Here is a 17577-nt window from a genome sequence, read left to right on the forward strand (position 1 = left end):
CCTTTTGTTGTTGTTAACTGGTCGTATCCAATCAGAGACCATGCCACTGTCTGGTTGGACAGTGTTCAAGACCCTCCTTTTTGTTTAGGATGCTGTCTAGACATTTATGTTTACATAATTACATTAATTAGGAAGTCATTATCTACACAAGTTCTGTTGGGACATTCTCTTATTATTTCCTGTTATTAAATTAATTCTTGGAATGTTTGTAAGGTCAAAAGTCAATAGAATTTAATTGAATACTGCTTTGGTTTCTGTAGTTTCCTTTAGATTTGATTAATTACAGAAACGTTCCTTGCAGCTTTGCCTCGAGGACCTGAGAAAGGGTTTAAAAAAATAATGCAAATAATAAATTCTTGCAGGCTAGGAATAATTAGCAAAGACATTTAGAAGAGTAAAATAATCAAATCTGCGGCGACGTATCAAACCTGTGTAACACAAATTGCTTGTTTGGTTGACTGTCACTATATGAATAGTATCAGTTCACAGACTTCCACTGCTCTGTAAAATTTGTCCTTTCTTTTGTTAGCCAGAATGGATGGATTAAATGACGTCCTACATTGTGACACTCAATCCAAAACACAGGATTAAGAGAAACACCTGGTCGTTTGACAGTCTTTCTGTTTATCTAGAAGCATTCCAGTAAAATAGAAACAAAGGATCAGGTTTACTTCATCCCAGAAGTGAAGGACGTCTTTCTCAGCACTTTAAGGTCATTCTCCTGAGATTATGTAGCTGCCCAACACAGTGACTTTATTGTAGTCTGCTTTGAAAATTTGGTTTAAGTGAGAGGTCGAGAAACACCTTAACCATCCATCCACTGGTGGCTGTTTTCTGTTTTCTTTCTGAACTTGGACACAATTATTGTTTCCCGTTTTCTTCTTATAGAGGATTTGTATGTTCAGCTTAAAACAAAAATATATACCCTTTTTCTTTTTTATAATGCCAGACCTTGGCATGCTGTGGTCAGTTGTTTTGAGTTTGAATAAAGCTTGCTGATCATGTATAGCTTTGAGGTTTCAGTCAGAGTGAAGCTCTTGTCAGGAACATCTGCTGGAATGAAGGAACATGCTTTTGTCTAAATGCCAAGTCATTTCATTTTAGAGACCTGACTGTATGGGTGCATACATCTTTAACTTTGAGTGCAGACAGAACACATCCGGATGCTATAATTGAAAGTTATTTTTTTAAAACGGACAAATTGTGACAAATGTTGGCCATGTTATTTTTCTTGCATCTGTGAGCTCACCCTCGATGTAAAAAAAAAAAAAAAAAAAAAAAAAAAAAAAAAAAAAACTGCTGTCAACATCACAAATATGTTCAAACTTATCAGGTGTATCTAAGCAATTTCTCTGTACAGCTATTCATTGCATCTTTATCTTTATTTTTCATCATGTCAAATACGGTAGATAAATTCACAAGTAGCAATGTAAAGATCTCTGCTTGTGACAAGGATCTCTCAAACAAACTCTGAGCAACGATCCAGCTGGGACTAGTGGGCGCAGAGGAAGAACTCCTACTTTCTCAATGTGCCAGTTGTTTCACAGAAGTCTTTTTGTTTGTCCTGACGTGAGACATACCAACATTTGCAAGTGACATTCTTTTTTTTTTTTTTTTTTTTTTTTTTTTTTTTTTTTTGTAAACTGTGTTGTTTGACAGGAAAGATAACAAAAGTCAGATGGTAGACTGTTTTATACCAGACTGTTCCACACTCACGTCCGCTACATTCAATATGTTAGCATGCACAATTGTAATAGTTATTCTTGTGTACATGAGTATATAGAATATTTGAATGACTATATGTTGAGTGTCCCATATGGCCCTGTCCCAAATCATGCCCTAAACACTTGCGGTTATACTGAGTCCACACTTTCATGGCATAATGGCACTTTGACTGTCAACTTGAAGTCTGCCATGGAACAGACATGAGTTTATGGCAGTCTTTGTAATTCCACAAGACCACAAGTACATGTGAAGTGTGCCATTTGGGCCAGGGACTATGTCTTTAGGAGCTTTCCAAGGCCAATTATAGTAAAATTAAAACTTGAAACGCACTGAACAACTTTTGCCCAGATATACGGTTTGGCTGAGCTGATGCTAGTTACCAAGACAGCTCCACTCATGATGTATGAAAAGCTTAGATGCGTGGTCCAGGCATTGCAGCTGACTGTACATATAAATTAGGAAACACAACATGATATGATATACAGAGAAACAGTATACATTAAATGTATAATATACATAAACAGCTTAGACAGCAAAGTCAATGAATACAGTACATGCATCACATCACATTACACAAGTAAATTGACTTCACAGCAGTGTGTAGTCAGAGCCAATGGGCCAGTCTGCAGATTTTGAGCAGTCAGAGCGAACACATACAATCTATTCATTAGATTCAGCCTGTGGGTATCAAACATTTACAAAGACGGCACATGTAAAATGTATATGAAAATGTGTTTTGACATACATTCAGAAGTCATATAATTCTAACATTATTTCCACCTCAGAAAACCCAGACTGGTATATTTTCTGTCAGGTTACTTTTATAGCCCATACAGCATGACAGCATTGTTGGTTTCATTTTGTGCCATCTAATCCACACTAGAAAGATTGTATGGGAACTCTTAGAAATCTTGTGCTTGATGAGACCTGTTTGTTTAATTGGTTGATTTGATGGATGTTCATGATGGATCTTGGACATGAGCGAGAAAGATACGGAGTTGTTCATTAGCCGTAGATGTTTTATAATTGGATTCCTGTCTCTCACTGAAGGTCTGATTAAAGTGGGTAAAAGATAATAAGAGAAGGAACCTTCCCCCTGATCTCCCCTGCTCTGCCTTCTAAAGTTCAGCACTCAATGGAATGCAGTGAAGGGTAGCGTTGATGAATACTGAGCCGAAGGTTTGGGACAGGAACAGGCAGGTCTGAGGAACGTAGCACTTTACTAAGGGAAGGCAAATGTCAAATAGTCCTGGGTGAAAAATTCTGAGAATGGTATGCACAGACACTGTTCAAATGAGTGCCCCCCACTTATGGAAGTATGCCTTTTTTTTCATCTTTTGGGACACATTTAAGGCTTGCCATGAACTAGCTAGTCTCTTTCTGTTGAAAGCTGTGTGTTCTATGAACAGATATGCAATCAGCAAATGGCATTCATGTCAACTAGAAGCTAAAAAACATCTAGATTTTTCATTACTAGCAAGACCTGTTTAATTACAAAGGTCTGGTTAGCCCCAGCCCCTTATTTTTATTTATTATAGCTTTACTTAATGACATTGAGCAAGGATGGCAGAATACAAAGATTTTATCCAATGAGCAAATGCGGTTTATATGAATGAGAATTTTTTTTTCCCAAGTATTATTGACCACCTTGCTTAAAAAGTAACAAAAGCCATTATTTAGGCAGTGTGTATATGTAAGCTCTAATGTATTTAACCTCCCACATTTGACTGTATGTGTTGTGGCAAACTGACGGCCTACAGAGAGCTTGGTTGACTGATCACTGACCTCCTCGGGTTTCAGATGAAGGTGTCTACCGCTGCCTGTCAGACTGCTTGAGTTACTGCTTGAGTCAGTGTCAGCTAGACCGATATCCTCCTACACTCTACCTGTAGTTGTCCAGTGGTCACATGTTGCCTGGCTTGCACTGCCAATGTGAACTACCTTTTAATATATTTATATAAAATTTTGGAGAGCAGTCTATGCAATAATTATTTACCTTACCATTCTAACAAAACATAAACAGCTTAGGCATCACAGGATTTTGTCTGTCATGAAATCGTGTATATGGTGCACCACATTTTTAGATTTTCATTTATCATTTACTCTGCATTACTAAGAAACATGACCCTATAAAACACTTCCTTACGTAAACGCTTATCTACAAATTAGTCAGCCAATGAGCATGAGGATTCTCTCTAACGTTTGGTGTTTATTCAGTGTTCGACAGCCTTAACTAAGTTTTTTTTTTTTTTTTTTTTTTATATATATATATATACTATATATTTAATCAATGGATGCTTGCTAAGTTTAAATCGGGCTGTCCTTTCTCCTCCAAGCCTTGCTTTTTGAATGCAGCTGTTGGCTCCTTTCCTCTCTCCGAAATAAACATATAGATATCTGGCTAACAAAGATTTAGCTAACTTTAGTATTGTAAGGGACAGTTCACCCCCAAATAAAATCTTTATTTACCTCATGTTGTTAAAAATCCCTTTAATGTTATAATTGCAATTGACATTTGATCGTATGTTATCCAGTACAGGCCTGCAGCAACAGGCTTGCTCTTTATGCTCAGACACGCTTCTGTTGATAACGCATGTATAAATTACTCTAAAGCACCACCTGACTTTCTGACTCTTAATATTAATCAGAACCTGGCTATGTCTGTGAGAGATTCAGTCCTTGGCTTCTCTCAGCTCAGTGCTGAGCTAAAGCAAAGACCAGTTCATAATAGTCCTCTCAGGTTTCTGTTTTCACTAATAGGGGCAGGTTCACCTAGGTAACCAAATTTCCATCTGGATTCAACCTTCTAATGTGTCTTTTCATCCACCCTTCATTGCTTTTGAGAAAAATCAAACAAGTTAGTTTTCTGACAGAAAAATCACAACAGAGTTTTGGTGCATTTGTTTAAACGACAGAGCAGGATCTCACCACCTGCTTTGTTTATTGAAATCAACAGGCCACCTGCACGTCAGCCTGACCTTTTTAGCGTACTGAATAGAAATGCTTGACGTATTGAATTATCTGTGTGACACAGATAATAAACACAGATTAATAAACATTTTTAGTGGTAGAAGGAAGTTCTATGAATACATTGTCACTGACGCTGGAAATTTGTTTAGGGTTATGCCTGTGGAAGTATAGCTGGTGGTATAGTTACCTGCTGAATCTCTGAGTTGGCGGCTTATTTGTTTGAATTGAAGTATTTGTGAAGCTTGAAGGTTTTATATAAATTCAAAGAAATTTACCACCAATATGTAAAGATTCCAATTTGAACTGTGATGAGAGTGTGTTGCAGGTGAATGTTGTAGATCACAGATTCCTAACCTTTTTGATCCGTTGAACTACATTAAGGGACGAAAGCTTATGTCACGCACGTCTTGTAAATTCAGCATACACTTAACATAGTCAACACAGCTAAACATTTTATATTAGTTAAATTGACTTGCCTGCTAATATCCACTCATACTCAGGGCACCTGGAGCTGACCGAGTTTTTGTATTTTGGCTCCAAGTGCGTGGCAGCACAAAGAAAGGCTGGTTCAAGCATGACTTGAATCGTGACATTGCAGAGAATGTTCGTGCACAAATGTAAGCGCATGCAAATAAGGATATTGCTTTCGGACCTTAATATCAAGGGATAACTTGAACCTACAACATATATTATGCAATGCGTTCTCTCTCTAACTTTTCACAGGTTTATCGAAAATACATTTGTATTGCTGCTTTAGTTAGTAAGACGCACTTGAAAACACTTTTAGCATATTTATGACAATCGCCACTTATGTGTTTTGAGGCAAAGCTGCTTGATTTTTGCTTTTGTTTTTACATCAAATGAACTGTTGTGTGTAAATGTCTTGTGTGAGAGTGCTTGGACTGTGTAAAACTCGTCCAGGGGCTTGTGGTGTGATGGCTTGATTAAAAATTCCTTAACCTCAGGCCTTGGCAGACAAGTCTGCTGTACAGTGACAGATTCACCATGAAAGGAAGATTAATACTATCTTGATCTGGCAAAGCCTCTAAGCAACAGGGAATCGGTCATGTTTAAAAGGATTCAATAGCTTCGAACGCATTCATTTTGCATTCAAGTGTTTATTACCTTTTAGTTATTTTCACAAATCTTTCTTCCTTCTTTTGAACAGTTTAATAATCCGCCATAAGCCCCATTAAAACTGCCTTAGGGATTCTTAAATTCTGATCCTTATTTATTTCTAAAGACCCCTCATTCTCTCTCTCAGTAATGCCAGATTACGTGCAAGTCCCTCTGCTGCTCCAAACCCAAACATTACGTGGTTGTGTGGCTACGTGACAGAACTCCTGGGCTCTATTTACAGGCTCCCCTGCATGTCCACAGCGAGAGGAAGGTCCCTGGAGTCAGCTTTGTGGTCGATAAACAATGCTTCTCCTAATTTGATCAGTGCCCATTGATTCATTAAGCCATGCTTGCAATTACTGAGCTCATTCCCAGGAATTCCTCTGGTGTCAGGGTCATGAACCGAGCTGTGTTCCGTAAGATCAGTCCACTTGGGGTGTCATGTCTAATAGACACAAGCAGCTTGTAGACCAGAAAGGGCATCTGACTGCTCTCAGACTGAACACTGTGTCCTAATGCATATTACTGAGTTGAACATTTTGGAGCAAAACTTATGAAACGGTTATAAAATAATAATAATACCATTTATACAACATTGTGAGGAAAAAATTATACATATAGTTGCATTAGCAAAGCCTTAAAAAAAAAAAATCAGTGGAATGGCTTAGATTGAGATAATGCATCTAAAAGTAAGTTTTAGCAAGACCTGACTTTTTCAGGGCACATCTTCTCATGTTATAATTTTCTTCGAGTTCCAACTGTTCTCAGAGCTCTCGTAATTACAGGGATGTGGGATTCCTGCTTTGATGCGAGTGTACAGTGACCCAAAGGGTCACAATGCCACTGTCTGTTCTCACTTCTCACTGTTCTCAACTTCCTGCGGAGAGCAGAGCTCCAGTGATCTCCACACAATACAGTGCATTATCTGCAAGAGGGAGCGCTAGTATTGTCATAACCTTATGACCCTTTAACCCCTCACACCATAAACAAAAACACAATATACCTCATGAGGAGCTAATGGTCCCACGCAGCTCAGCTGAAGTTCTTTAACTGTTTCTGGAGTTATTTTTAAGGAATCTTAAGTAATTTTCCTAAATTGCATATTTCATGTATTATTGAAAAATAATACATAATGGAGAGGACTGGCATGTAGAGAGTGCTAATAAAAGGATATTTAGATAATCTAATTACTGTGTATTCTATAGCTTTGCTGAAATCTTTTGCATTTACAGTTGCTTAAAGATTTGTTATACAGGTTAATGATTTAGTTTGGACATGTCTTTCATTAAATTTAGATGGTGTTTTTTTGTGTGTGTGTTTATTTCTTAATTTTCTTGGTCACATCTGTCAGTACTGTTCAGCTCTAATAACATGTCTGAACATTAAATACATTAAACAGGCATCATCATGTCCATGTGCAAAATCAGCTTTAGCTCTAGGGGATGGTTAAATTCATAGGCTGTCAGAAGTCACAGATAGTGACTACAGCAGAGCAACAGCTGCTGCTTCATCCATGTATCTTTATACGTTCCTTATGGTTATGTTTGTTGTATTTTTGTTTATTTTGTAAATGTCAAAGTATAAGATGACATCAACCTATTGATCTCAGTTTTTCTCTTATCTTTCTTCAGGCGGTGCTTGTCACTTGTTAGAGTTTCCGGCTGCACATTATATTTGGAGAACGTGAGCTCTGAAAACCGTGGGCTTTCTCAACACTCAACAGCAGGTGATGTTTTGTTTGTTTCTTTTTGCTGTCATTCTTGTTTTGTTTTAAAGGTGCTGTTCAGCAAAAAAATGAAATTCTATCAGCATGTCGTTCCAAACCTGTATGGCTTTCTTTTCTTTTGTGGAAGACAAAAGAAGATACTGTGAAGAATGTTGGGAACCAAACGGTTTCGGTTCTCATTTTTTTCCAGTGTATTTCTTTTTTTTTGGCCGTACAATGAAAGTGGTTCCCAACATTCTTCACAATATCGTCTTTTATGTTAAACAAAAGAAAGGTCATACAGTCAAGAAAGTGAGGTTTGGAACAGCTATCCAATTTAGGCACAGATTTGAGTTTGTATCTCTTAATTTCACTTGTGTGAACAAATGCCATTTTAATACCTTCCATCAGCTGTTGTTTTATAAGCAAGGGACCTTTTGGCCTGAACTTATTGAATATTTCCTTTCCACAGTGTTCAATTTGTGGCTTGTTTGTGATTTACTTTGGTTGCTCGTGTGTAGGTCCCCGGACAGAGGCCTTTTGTGAACATGCTGGATTTGTCATTGGTTATATAGATGGCGCTGACACGTTGTCAACCACAACACTCATTGCACCTTTCAGTTTAAGCAGACAGAAGGGTCCATTTACGGACTATAATGCCTCTTTCAAAAGAATTAAGGAAAGTACTGCACAAGCAAGGTGTTAATCTCCTTGGCTAACCATTTCAGTCATTCATTTTGTAGTCTAAACAGCTTCTTTTAATGTTGTATTTAAAAATCTCATTTAGTAAGAATATAGGTTATGTACAAACGTTTGGGGTTGGTTAAATTTTTTTTGTTTTTAAAGAAGTCTCATCAAGGCAACATTTATTTGGTTTAAAATGCATTAAAACAGTAAAGTTGTGAAATAGCATTGCCATTAATTCCTTTGGCAAAGCTGCATTTTCAGCCGTATTTACTCCAGTCTTCAGTGTTGATCCTTCAGAAATCATTCTGATAAACTGATTTGGTGCTTAAGTAAATTCTTATTAGTAATTTTAAAAACATTAATGCTTTTTAGGGTTTTTTTTGTAGTAATGGTGGCATTTTTGCCAAATTCTTTAAATAGATTGCGTTCCTAAAATGTTACAGACCTTAAACTTTTAAACATTAAGTATATCATCAAGCTTGTATCTGCTATTTTTAAGAAATGTATACTTTTATTCAGAACAGATGTGTTAAGTGGATGATAAGTAACATTAAAGACTTTATATTTATTATTATTATTATTATTATTATTATTGTTAGGAAATATCTCTATTTTGAATAAATGCTGTTCTTTGTCTTTTCATTTATCAAAGAAAAAACTATCAAAGGTTCCAAAAATTGCTGTGTTTGCATTTATTTAAATTTTTTTCACCAAAATGTTTTTAAATATTTTAAATACAATTTTTAAATTAAAAAAAAAGTCGAATCCCTGTCTAAGTATTCACGCCCCCTCTCACACTATTGTTTGGCCTATTCCTGTCTCAGTTGTTATACAGGAAGCAATTAAAATTTCTACTGCCTGATTGTGTCTACTGCATTCGTTCTAGTTTTACGGAGCATACTCAGAGAGTCCGACAGATCCCATGAGGAGAATGGGGCGGTTGGAAAAGTGTGTGTGTGTGTGTGTGTGTGTTGAATGGCAGTCACCGGATGTAAATGTTGGGGGGATTCCTCAAACTGGCTTCGTCTACCAGTGTCTAACACAGATGGGATCCGCACAGTTTCTCTTCCTTGTCTGTGTGGTGAGACAAATCACTTCACTGTGACAACACCATTATCTTCCTCTCTCCCACACTCGCTGCCAGTAAACAACCAACAAGTTTTAGACAGCAAATAGCTATGGATTGTTTTGTTTTCTTATTTTTAACCTAAGACTTTATTTTGGCAGAAACTTCATTTGTTGTGTCTAAATTGTCAAGGTTTCTACTTAATCAAGTTTCTGTTCCCACCGTGCTCTCCTCGGGTCTTTCCTTCTTAGATATGGCTGATTGTTTAGCTATGTGAATATGTCCACTTTCTGCTTATCAGGGGACCTTAAAGAGCATCTCTCAGTTCTCGGTGATAAGCTCATGCCATATTGGTCCACTTAATATCAGTATGAATGGTAATGGCAAGCCTTGGCCGTGACATCACCTCAGTAGTCCCTCTGGACCATCTGTACAAATAGAAACAAAAAGGCTACCAGGATAGTGACCGGCTAGTGGAGTCTTATTTAGAGACTCAAATGTTGGACAGCTGGTCCAGTCACAGATGGCCACGCATAAACAGTGCATAAGGTTTAGAAAATTAATTCATAGTGAATATATTGGGCCACCGACAAGTTCCTTTGCCATGTTAATGTTCATTTTGTTGTTATTACGTCTCCTTTTCGATCTGGAAGCTGAGATTGAGCCAGTTGTTGCTTCCTTCACCTGCGTCTGTCATTGGCATCTATTAGAGTGAGTTTTACAAAGCGTATCTGAGTACCTCCCTGAAACGTATTGTTGCCTGCTTTACGGTTGCTCAGTCAATTGAAAGCATAGCGGATGAATGATTTCCCAAACTTTCACAGGGGATGCTCTCTGTCTTTGTTGTGCTGATTTCGGGCAGCGCGACAGCTGTGGACGTGGCTTCAGGATCATAGGGACCCGTAGCGTGGGGAGCAGAGGGAAAATTGATTTTCTATGCATTTTCTGACAAAAACCTGGTGGGACGCTTGTGCTAAAGCCAACGGTTCTGATGTGGGTAATTCCTTAGAGATCAGAAATCACTGTGAAAAGCTCTAGTGATGGATGACACTTCTGATGAAATGTGCCTGTGAATTGTGTATGTTGTACCAGTTCATTCTGCTGGTAATTGCTTTTTTAGAGGGTTTGTGTTCGTTGGATGCCAAGGTTTGCCCATTCCATGCATTTCCCAGCCTAATCCACCCCCTCCCTTCCCAGCCCCCTGGAACGGGCCCTTTCTCATTAGCACCATTATAACCTAGCCAGCTCAAGTGGTTAAGCCAAACAAAACCCTTTAGCCTTTAAACGCAGCTCTAATTAAGGCTGGCAAGGTGTGTTTAGCGTTGGAATTTCTCCTGCTTCTTTGTTACTGCTGTCTAAAACATTCCTGTAGTGTATGTCAACAAGGAGCACTCTTTGGATTTCCAATGAATTCTTTTCTTTCTTTCTTTTTTCTTACTGTTTACAAGAATAAAAAAAAAAAATTAAGTCTTCATTTAAATTTTGCATGTAGGTGGGAATTGTGTGCATCCTTTGAATTAATTTGATATAATTATTTTTATATATTGTGTATAATAAATGTTAAAATATATGTATTGAATATAAGTGTACTATATTAAGTGTGTGTATAAAACAAAAGTAAACTTTGATATTAAAGACTTAAATAGAATTTTTTATTGAATTTTTAATATGTTGTTCTTTTTAATTAAAATATACTTTTCTAAATATAATGTATTTGTGTAAATGTTTTTAATAAAATAATAATAATAATAATAATAATAATTGTGTAGCTGTAATTTAATTCCGATGTATAATAATTGTAAAAGGTACATATATGCATAATTTAATTTAGTTTAATAAATTACTAATTACTGAATAACTTAACTAAAATATAAAGTTCCCCATGGGTAAAGAATGGTTCATATTTGGGTTTTGGGAGTCCCTAGCAACAGTTTGCAAGGTCAGATTTTTAGACTTTTTTTTTTTTTTTTTTTTTTTATTTTTGCCTTCTTTGCTCAATGACTCCCAAACAATTTGTTTAATGACTTATTTCCAAACCCCACCTTTGCGTGACGTTAATCAGCAGTGATTGGTCCAACTGGTTTTATTTTCATTTCATCATGTCTGTAATGCCTGATGACAAATCAGCATTTGTGAGCACTGTGCTTCTTTGTGTTAAGTGTTACTGTTGAAACAGCTATTTTACCGCTCCAAAAAGACACCTAGTGGCGAAGAATGAATTTGCATTTTCATTCAGACCAACGCGAAAACACCAACAGGCTTCTAACATTAATACTAATGTTTCATTTTGGCGTCAACATGACTTATCAACTTATTTTTCTAAACGAGTAGTTTCAATGATTCAGAGTCAACTCTTTCGGTTCAGAGACAATAACTTTATCCACTGTGCTCTTTCAGATTTAAAACTTTGTCTCAGACATCTTGCCCATGGAATGAATGAACGGTCTGATGAAAGAAGTAAGCTGTCATGTTTACAACTGTAACAATGAGTGATTTATCAGGATCAACTAAACACTGAATTTTCAAAAGTGAAGTATTTAAAATTTGTGACAGAATCTTGAAAACACTTTAGTTTTAATCTCTTGGTGTCTGTTGTTGTGGTGACTTTCCCTACTCTGAAACGTGATGCTAAAACACAGCAAACTGTGATTGGCTGCTTGACATGTTGTTTAAAGAGTCTCATGGGCGGGCCTTGGCCAGTGAAAGCTGCCATGTATTCCAGACCTTCAGTCATCAGTCTGAATGTCTGTCTACATAAGACTACACACTGCATAAAAGGTAATTTTCAAAAATTCATAATAGGGGAACTTGAAAGTTAATTCAATTATTTGCATCAGTAAATATTTTAAATTTGCATGTAATATTACAAATATATTATGCGATAGTCAAATTGTTAGTTGTTATCCATTTTAATAAATAAAGCATGGTGTTGCAGCATTCAGTGGCTGTAACTCTGGAGGCTCCCTTGGCCTCCAGCCCTCTCAAGGCTCTTTATCATGAGAAGAGCGGCCGCTGGGCCTCTCAGTCTGCCTGGCTCCACTGGAGAGCAAAACAAATAACTGGCTCCAGTCTGTCCTTGGTCAAATGCACGGTTGGACAGAGGTGAGGAGATAGGATGGGAACGAAAGACAGAATGAAAAAATACACATTGTTTCATTTAGTTACGAAACTAATAGAACAAGTAGAAAAAGACATCCATCTGTCAGAGAAATGAGGGGACAGATAGTGAAAGAGTGTGTTGTCGATAGGGACTACCGACGCTGTGTCTGTCCCCTCTATACACCCCTGTGGAGTGAAAGGGCTGGATCATTGTTAAATGAAGCGGCGTGTTTGCTCTGCAGCTCTACATGGAGTGAATTTCCTCTCGAATGCTTTCATGCATGCTTTACATTACTTTTTTTTTCTCTGATGGAAACAGTTAATTGGATTTAAAGGATTTTTTTGGTATGTGTGTTTTACTTACTATTTAGATTGTTGGTGGTTTGATATGGAGGAAAACTTGCGTTTAATTGTATTTGTGCTAAAAAAAAACTTGACTTTGTGTTTGTGTGCTCTTTGTACTCATTGGGAAACTTGCTTTTCCTCACTGTGCACTTGACAATAAGTGTTTTGAATCCTCAGTATTCCAGTCTCATGCACTTGTTCACCGAATCAGTATATGTTGGAAGCCTGTAGATGGCAGTGTTGTCAAAGTTGGAAAGTTGGACTGCTCTTGGACTTGCACAAAAGCCTTGTATTGGCTGGATCAGTGTAACCCCAATTTAGTCTGGTAGAGAAGTTGATACAGTCCACAGTGTCTGTTGGCGTCTTTTATGTTGTCTCTGGCTGCAAGCAGACAAAAGTGGAAGTGTAATCAATGCACTACAGTTCCCCTACAGAGAAGAGGTAGAAGGTGAATAGAAAGTGTATCGTGTTGATGCTCCTGAAGCTATTTGGTTCAAAGAATACTCTGCTACAGGCACTTCTAAAGACATTTAGGCTTTTTTGGGTTTATGGGTTCATATTCATATCTCTTCAAAAGCAGCCTGTCACTAAAGTCAGACAGGATGGGCACTCATGACTCATTTTAGAATTTAATTTTGGAAAGACAAAACAAGAAACCGTTGGACTTTCCCCATTAGCTTAATTAAAAATTAAGCTCAGTTTCAGATTCCCATGCAAAAGGAAAAAAACTATCAGCTCTTGTCTTCAGGGTGTTTGTAGTGCTTAGTCATATTTGGGGGCAAATGTGTACCCAAAAGTGAATTAAATTTGATAAAATCTAAATTTGGGGATGTCCTCCATAGGAATTTTTGTTTTTAAAATGCTATTTTAAAATGTAGGGTTAGGTTATAGCATTTATAATTTCTCCTTGTTTAGTGTGTGTGTATATTTGTGTGTGCTTTTGTATCCTGTTATGATAGAGTCCAGTTTAACAGATTCCAAAAATATTATTCCAAAAATAGAGAAGAACTGGAATAAGAGGTGCGTTCCAAATCAGCCTCTTAAATCTGTCCTCGGCTTATAAATAGACCCCAACTATTAGCAAATAAGAATAAAAGTACATGAACAAAAAGCAATTACATTTTTTTGGTCAGCTTTTTACATTTGAAATATTTTTTTTTTGTTCTTGTAATATGTTCTGCTGTTTATATTAGGTCATGCAGCTTCTTATCACATTTCTACTTAGCAATTTAACTTGAGATGAATTGAAACTTGAATTGCTTTTTAGATTATAAAGAAAACATCTCAGCTGTTCTTCAAAAGTGTCTATCATTGCATTGAGTCCAAGTCAATGTCCTGCTCTACCAGACCTCTTGAAATGAGTCTGTTCAGTAGAACAGAGGTAGTGTTTTTGTCTATTGATGCAAATAAAAATGTGATATTACTTTATCAAATAACGAAACAAGGTCTTGCTAAATACATTACAGTTTTCATTTTGTAGTCTGTAAGATTACAATTTATTTATTTTTAAACAAGTTAATACTTTTACTTGCACACTCATACCACACCATCTTAGTCCAGATCTAGAGAAACGGTATGGATTTGGATCTGACGTTTTAAATGAAATATGCTATATCTTTTGCTGGCGGCAGAATGGAGATAAAGCAAGATTTCTATCAATATAAAAATATAAATATTACAGTACAGACAGGAGCATAAATGTTTTCAAAATGGATAATAATAATAATAAAAAAATGTTGAGATCCAAACAGAATAAAATGCATTTGAAAATTAGGAAAATTAATTGTAAAATGCATTCAGTTATAGCAGTTATTTTAAATTTTAATAACATTTCACAATATTACAAATTGTACTACTAACAAATGCAGCCAATGTTAAACACAAAAAAAGGCTTTACTAACCTCAAACTTTTAAACAGTATAGTTTATCTTTAGTCTTTCATTGTTAAGGCATTCCACAGAAACCTATTTTCTACCATCTTAAAAACGTTTGACAGCACTAGATAAGATGGTTTGGAAAGGGACGAATGCATAATTTGTTCTAAATAGTGTCCATTTCATTCTGTTTGTTGTCTTGTTTTGAGTTATAAAGTTGATTTGATTCGTTTCCAAAAATAACAAAATGCATTTGTGTATTTCCTGGATTCCCAATATATTACATATATTTCTGTTTCAGAGAGCATGCGAACAGGAGGAGACTGTAGTATCTTAGAGCGATGTCCTTGTTACTGATAAGCAAACACTTTGCCTACACTTACCAGTGAATCTAGAGACGTATCACAGGACGCCGTTTAAGGCAAATAGACCAGATAAGAGAGTGATAATGACAAAAATAGGCTCTACGGCCCATGCGTTTCTCTTTAACGGTCTGTGGTTATGATTAAGTCACTTTCTCTTCGGGGTTCAAATGAGTCTTTATATTTAGCCGACCTAGATCAGGTTTAGGACCTTTCAGTCTGATCTTCAGTTTAAAACTGGCCATCTACTGCATCAGTCGCTTGCAGGAGTTTGCACTCACTGTTTGAAGGTTGACTTTTACAGCAAGTTAATGTCGGGATCTTGGAATATCCTGGATACATTTGATTCAGATGAACCGGGTAATGACAATGTGGTTTATTATGTTGATTATCTGTCTATTACTTATTTAATAAACGAATGCAGCACTCTTAATAGCTACATTTTTATGCCTGCCTTTGCATGTAAAGATTGTTTTCTGGGGTTGTTTTTGAGTTTCACTTTGTTTAGGCCGAAAACCCAAAGACAGAATAAAAATGGTTTGAGGTTTCAAAACCCCCCTGCGCCTGGCAAGATAATTATAAGCTTTGAAGCTGGATTTGGAAGAAGGGGGATCAGCATGGTTGTCGTAAGTAATGGTTGGGAGCATTTGAGCCTGGGTCAGACCTTTGGCCCCCCCCTGCCAAAAGCTAACACGAATGCACAGGTGTGTTCAGCCCCTCGCTTTTCTGAAGTTCTTCAGTTCCTCGTTTATTGAAAAGCTCAGCGCTGTAATGAAATTCAGCTGGCTGCTTTCATGGTCAAGTTGCCGCTGACAAATCCTCCTTTTCCTCCAACTCTTGTCTTCATAATGACTGTGGCTGCTGTTAAGTGGTGTTTATGAGTGTATTAGGTAGTTTTTTTTACTCTCTTAAACATTAGTGTGGAAGATCAAAAGGGAGTTGGACATGTGAGTGTGTTTCTGACATATAGTTTGTAAGTTTCAGAGAGAATCGGAATGATTTGGGCAACTCCTGGGCTCTTAATTTTCCTTGGCTTCAGGTTATGTGTGACATTATGAATGTCAGGTGCCCCTCGTTGAAAATCGTCAATGGACACACCTGCAGCTCCACCTCAAACTACAACCGCAATATCCGAAATGGCCCTGTGACCTCTCAGATTCACCTCCTCCCCTGAGGACATAAAGATCATGTTACTTTGACCCATTATTAGAATTTTTGTGAAAGCAGCGTGAGGCTCTATAGGTGGTCTCAGGTTTAGAATGTGGTTCGTTTGAAAAGCTTTTTAGATGGTGTTGAAGGAAACTAAAAATCTGCTGTTTACTTACCCTGTATAACTTGTGCTTCATGGGAAAAAAGAAAAAAAGTGACTGTAGCCATTCAAAGTCCTCAATGGATAAAAAGCAGCATGTATAGCCCATATGACTTTACTGTAGTTCAAGACTGCTTATGCCATATGATAGCTTTGTCGGAGAAACTACATCTTACACTCCAACGTAGTTGTCATATATCTGTTACACAAATATCATTCAAAACTTTAGAGTAAGGTTCACTGATTTGAGTTTATATTACAGCAATAATACAAATAATACAGCAATTACAAATAACAGTTTTTAATATATTTTTAGGTGTAATGGCAAAACTTGATTCATTCAAATGATTCTTCAAAAAATCATTCTAATCTGTTCATTTGGTGCTCAATAAGCATTTTCTTCTCATTTATACTTGTTGTAAACTTTTTACTAACCCCAAACTTTTGAATGGGTATGTTTAAAAGATATGCATTTAAATAAACTTGGAATGACTCTTCACGTTCTATTTTTTTTTTAAACCAGATTTTAGAGCTCTGGTAGGGGGAAATAGTTTAACTTGTTGGATTTTGCATGCATGCCTTCACAAATGTATGTTTCACTGCAATATAGAGCAAGAATCCTCTGCATTCCTCTAGATTTCTCTTTATGTGTTCCAAGAAGTCATACGTGTACAGAAACAACACAATTAAGTAATTATTTTTAAAAACATTTCGCAAACTAACCATTTACAATGAATTCTGCAGAAGGTGTGATAGAAAGAGCAGTTAAATTAATGACAAGTGCCAGAAACTAGGTGTGTTTGTGCATTTTTCTATAGCAGTACACCCTACCACTCCCATTTTGGATACGTCTTTAGCAGTATTTGTGTTTGTGTGTGTTTGTGAGTGTGTGTGTGTGTGTGTGTGTGTGCTTGCATGCAGAGCTTTGTATGGACCTGCACTCAATGTTTAAATGTTGCCTCTAGCCATGGTGTTGTGTCAGGTGACTGCCTTGTCATGGTACCCTGCCCTCATTACCTACCACTAACATGCCACGTTTCTCATGCAAGATTTTCTGTCAAGTTCCCTCAGTTTATGAAACAGTCTAATATCAAATATATATCGCAACAAGACTTTCTAGCCTCTAATTATTTAGATAAATATTTAGCCAGAACTAAATATTTTAAAAGTGTATCTGTGCAGATTTACAAAAGATTCTAAAACTGCTTTCTTTTCTAATCGGCATTAATTTTCAAGCTCTGTTATATACCTGTTAGCAAGGCATTCTTTGATTACAGATGTCTTAATTTATCTTATTTGTTTTTCATGAGTTGTCC

General features: G+C 36.7%; 1 protein-coding gene across 4 annotated transcripts in view; it reads left to right on the forward strand.

Annotated features, from left to right (window-relative positions):
* Nucleotides 1-17577, forward strand: part of kank1a (KN motif and ankyrin repeat domains 1a) — a 42729-nt gene that overhangs the window by 3704 nt on the left and 21448 nt on the right. For 2 of the 4 annotated variants that reach the window (XM_043245081.1, XM_043245085.1), the window contains one exon: nt 7446-7540. Coding sequence is in view for 2 of the 4 variants with exons in the window: in XM_043245080.1 (XP_043101015.1) it covers nt 15264-15312 (49 nt within the window). In the remaining 2 variants the exon portion in view is untranslated. Of the gene's footprint in view, nt 1-7445; nt 7541-15191; nt 15313-17577 lie in introns of those variants that run through there. The other 2 variants (XM_043245080.1, XM_043245084.1) reach the window with 1 other exon arrangement.

This window comes from Puntigrus tetrazona, chromosome 7 (genome assembly GCF_018831695.1).
Source record: "Puntigrus tetrazona isolate hp1 chromosome 7, ASM1883169v1, whole genome shotgun sequence".
Lineage (NCBI taxonomy): Eukaryota > Metazoa > Chordata > Actinopteri > Cypriniformes > Cyprinidae > Puntigrus > Puntigrus tetrazona.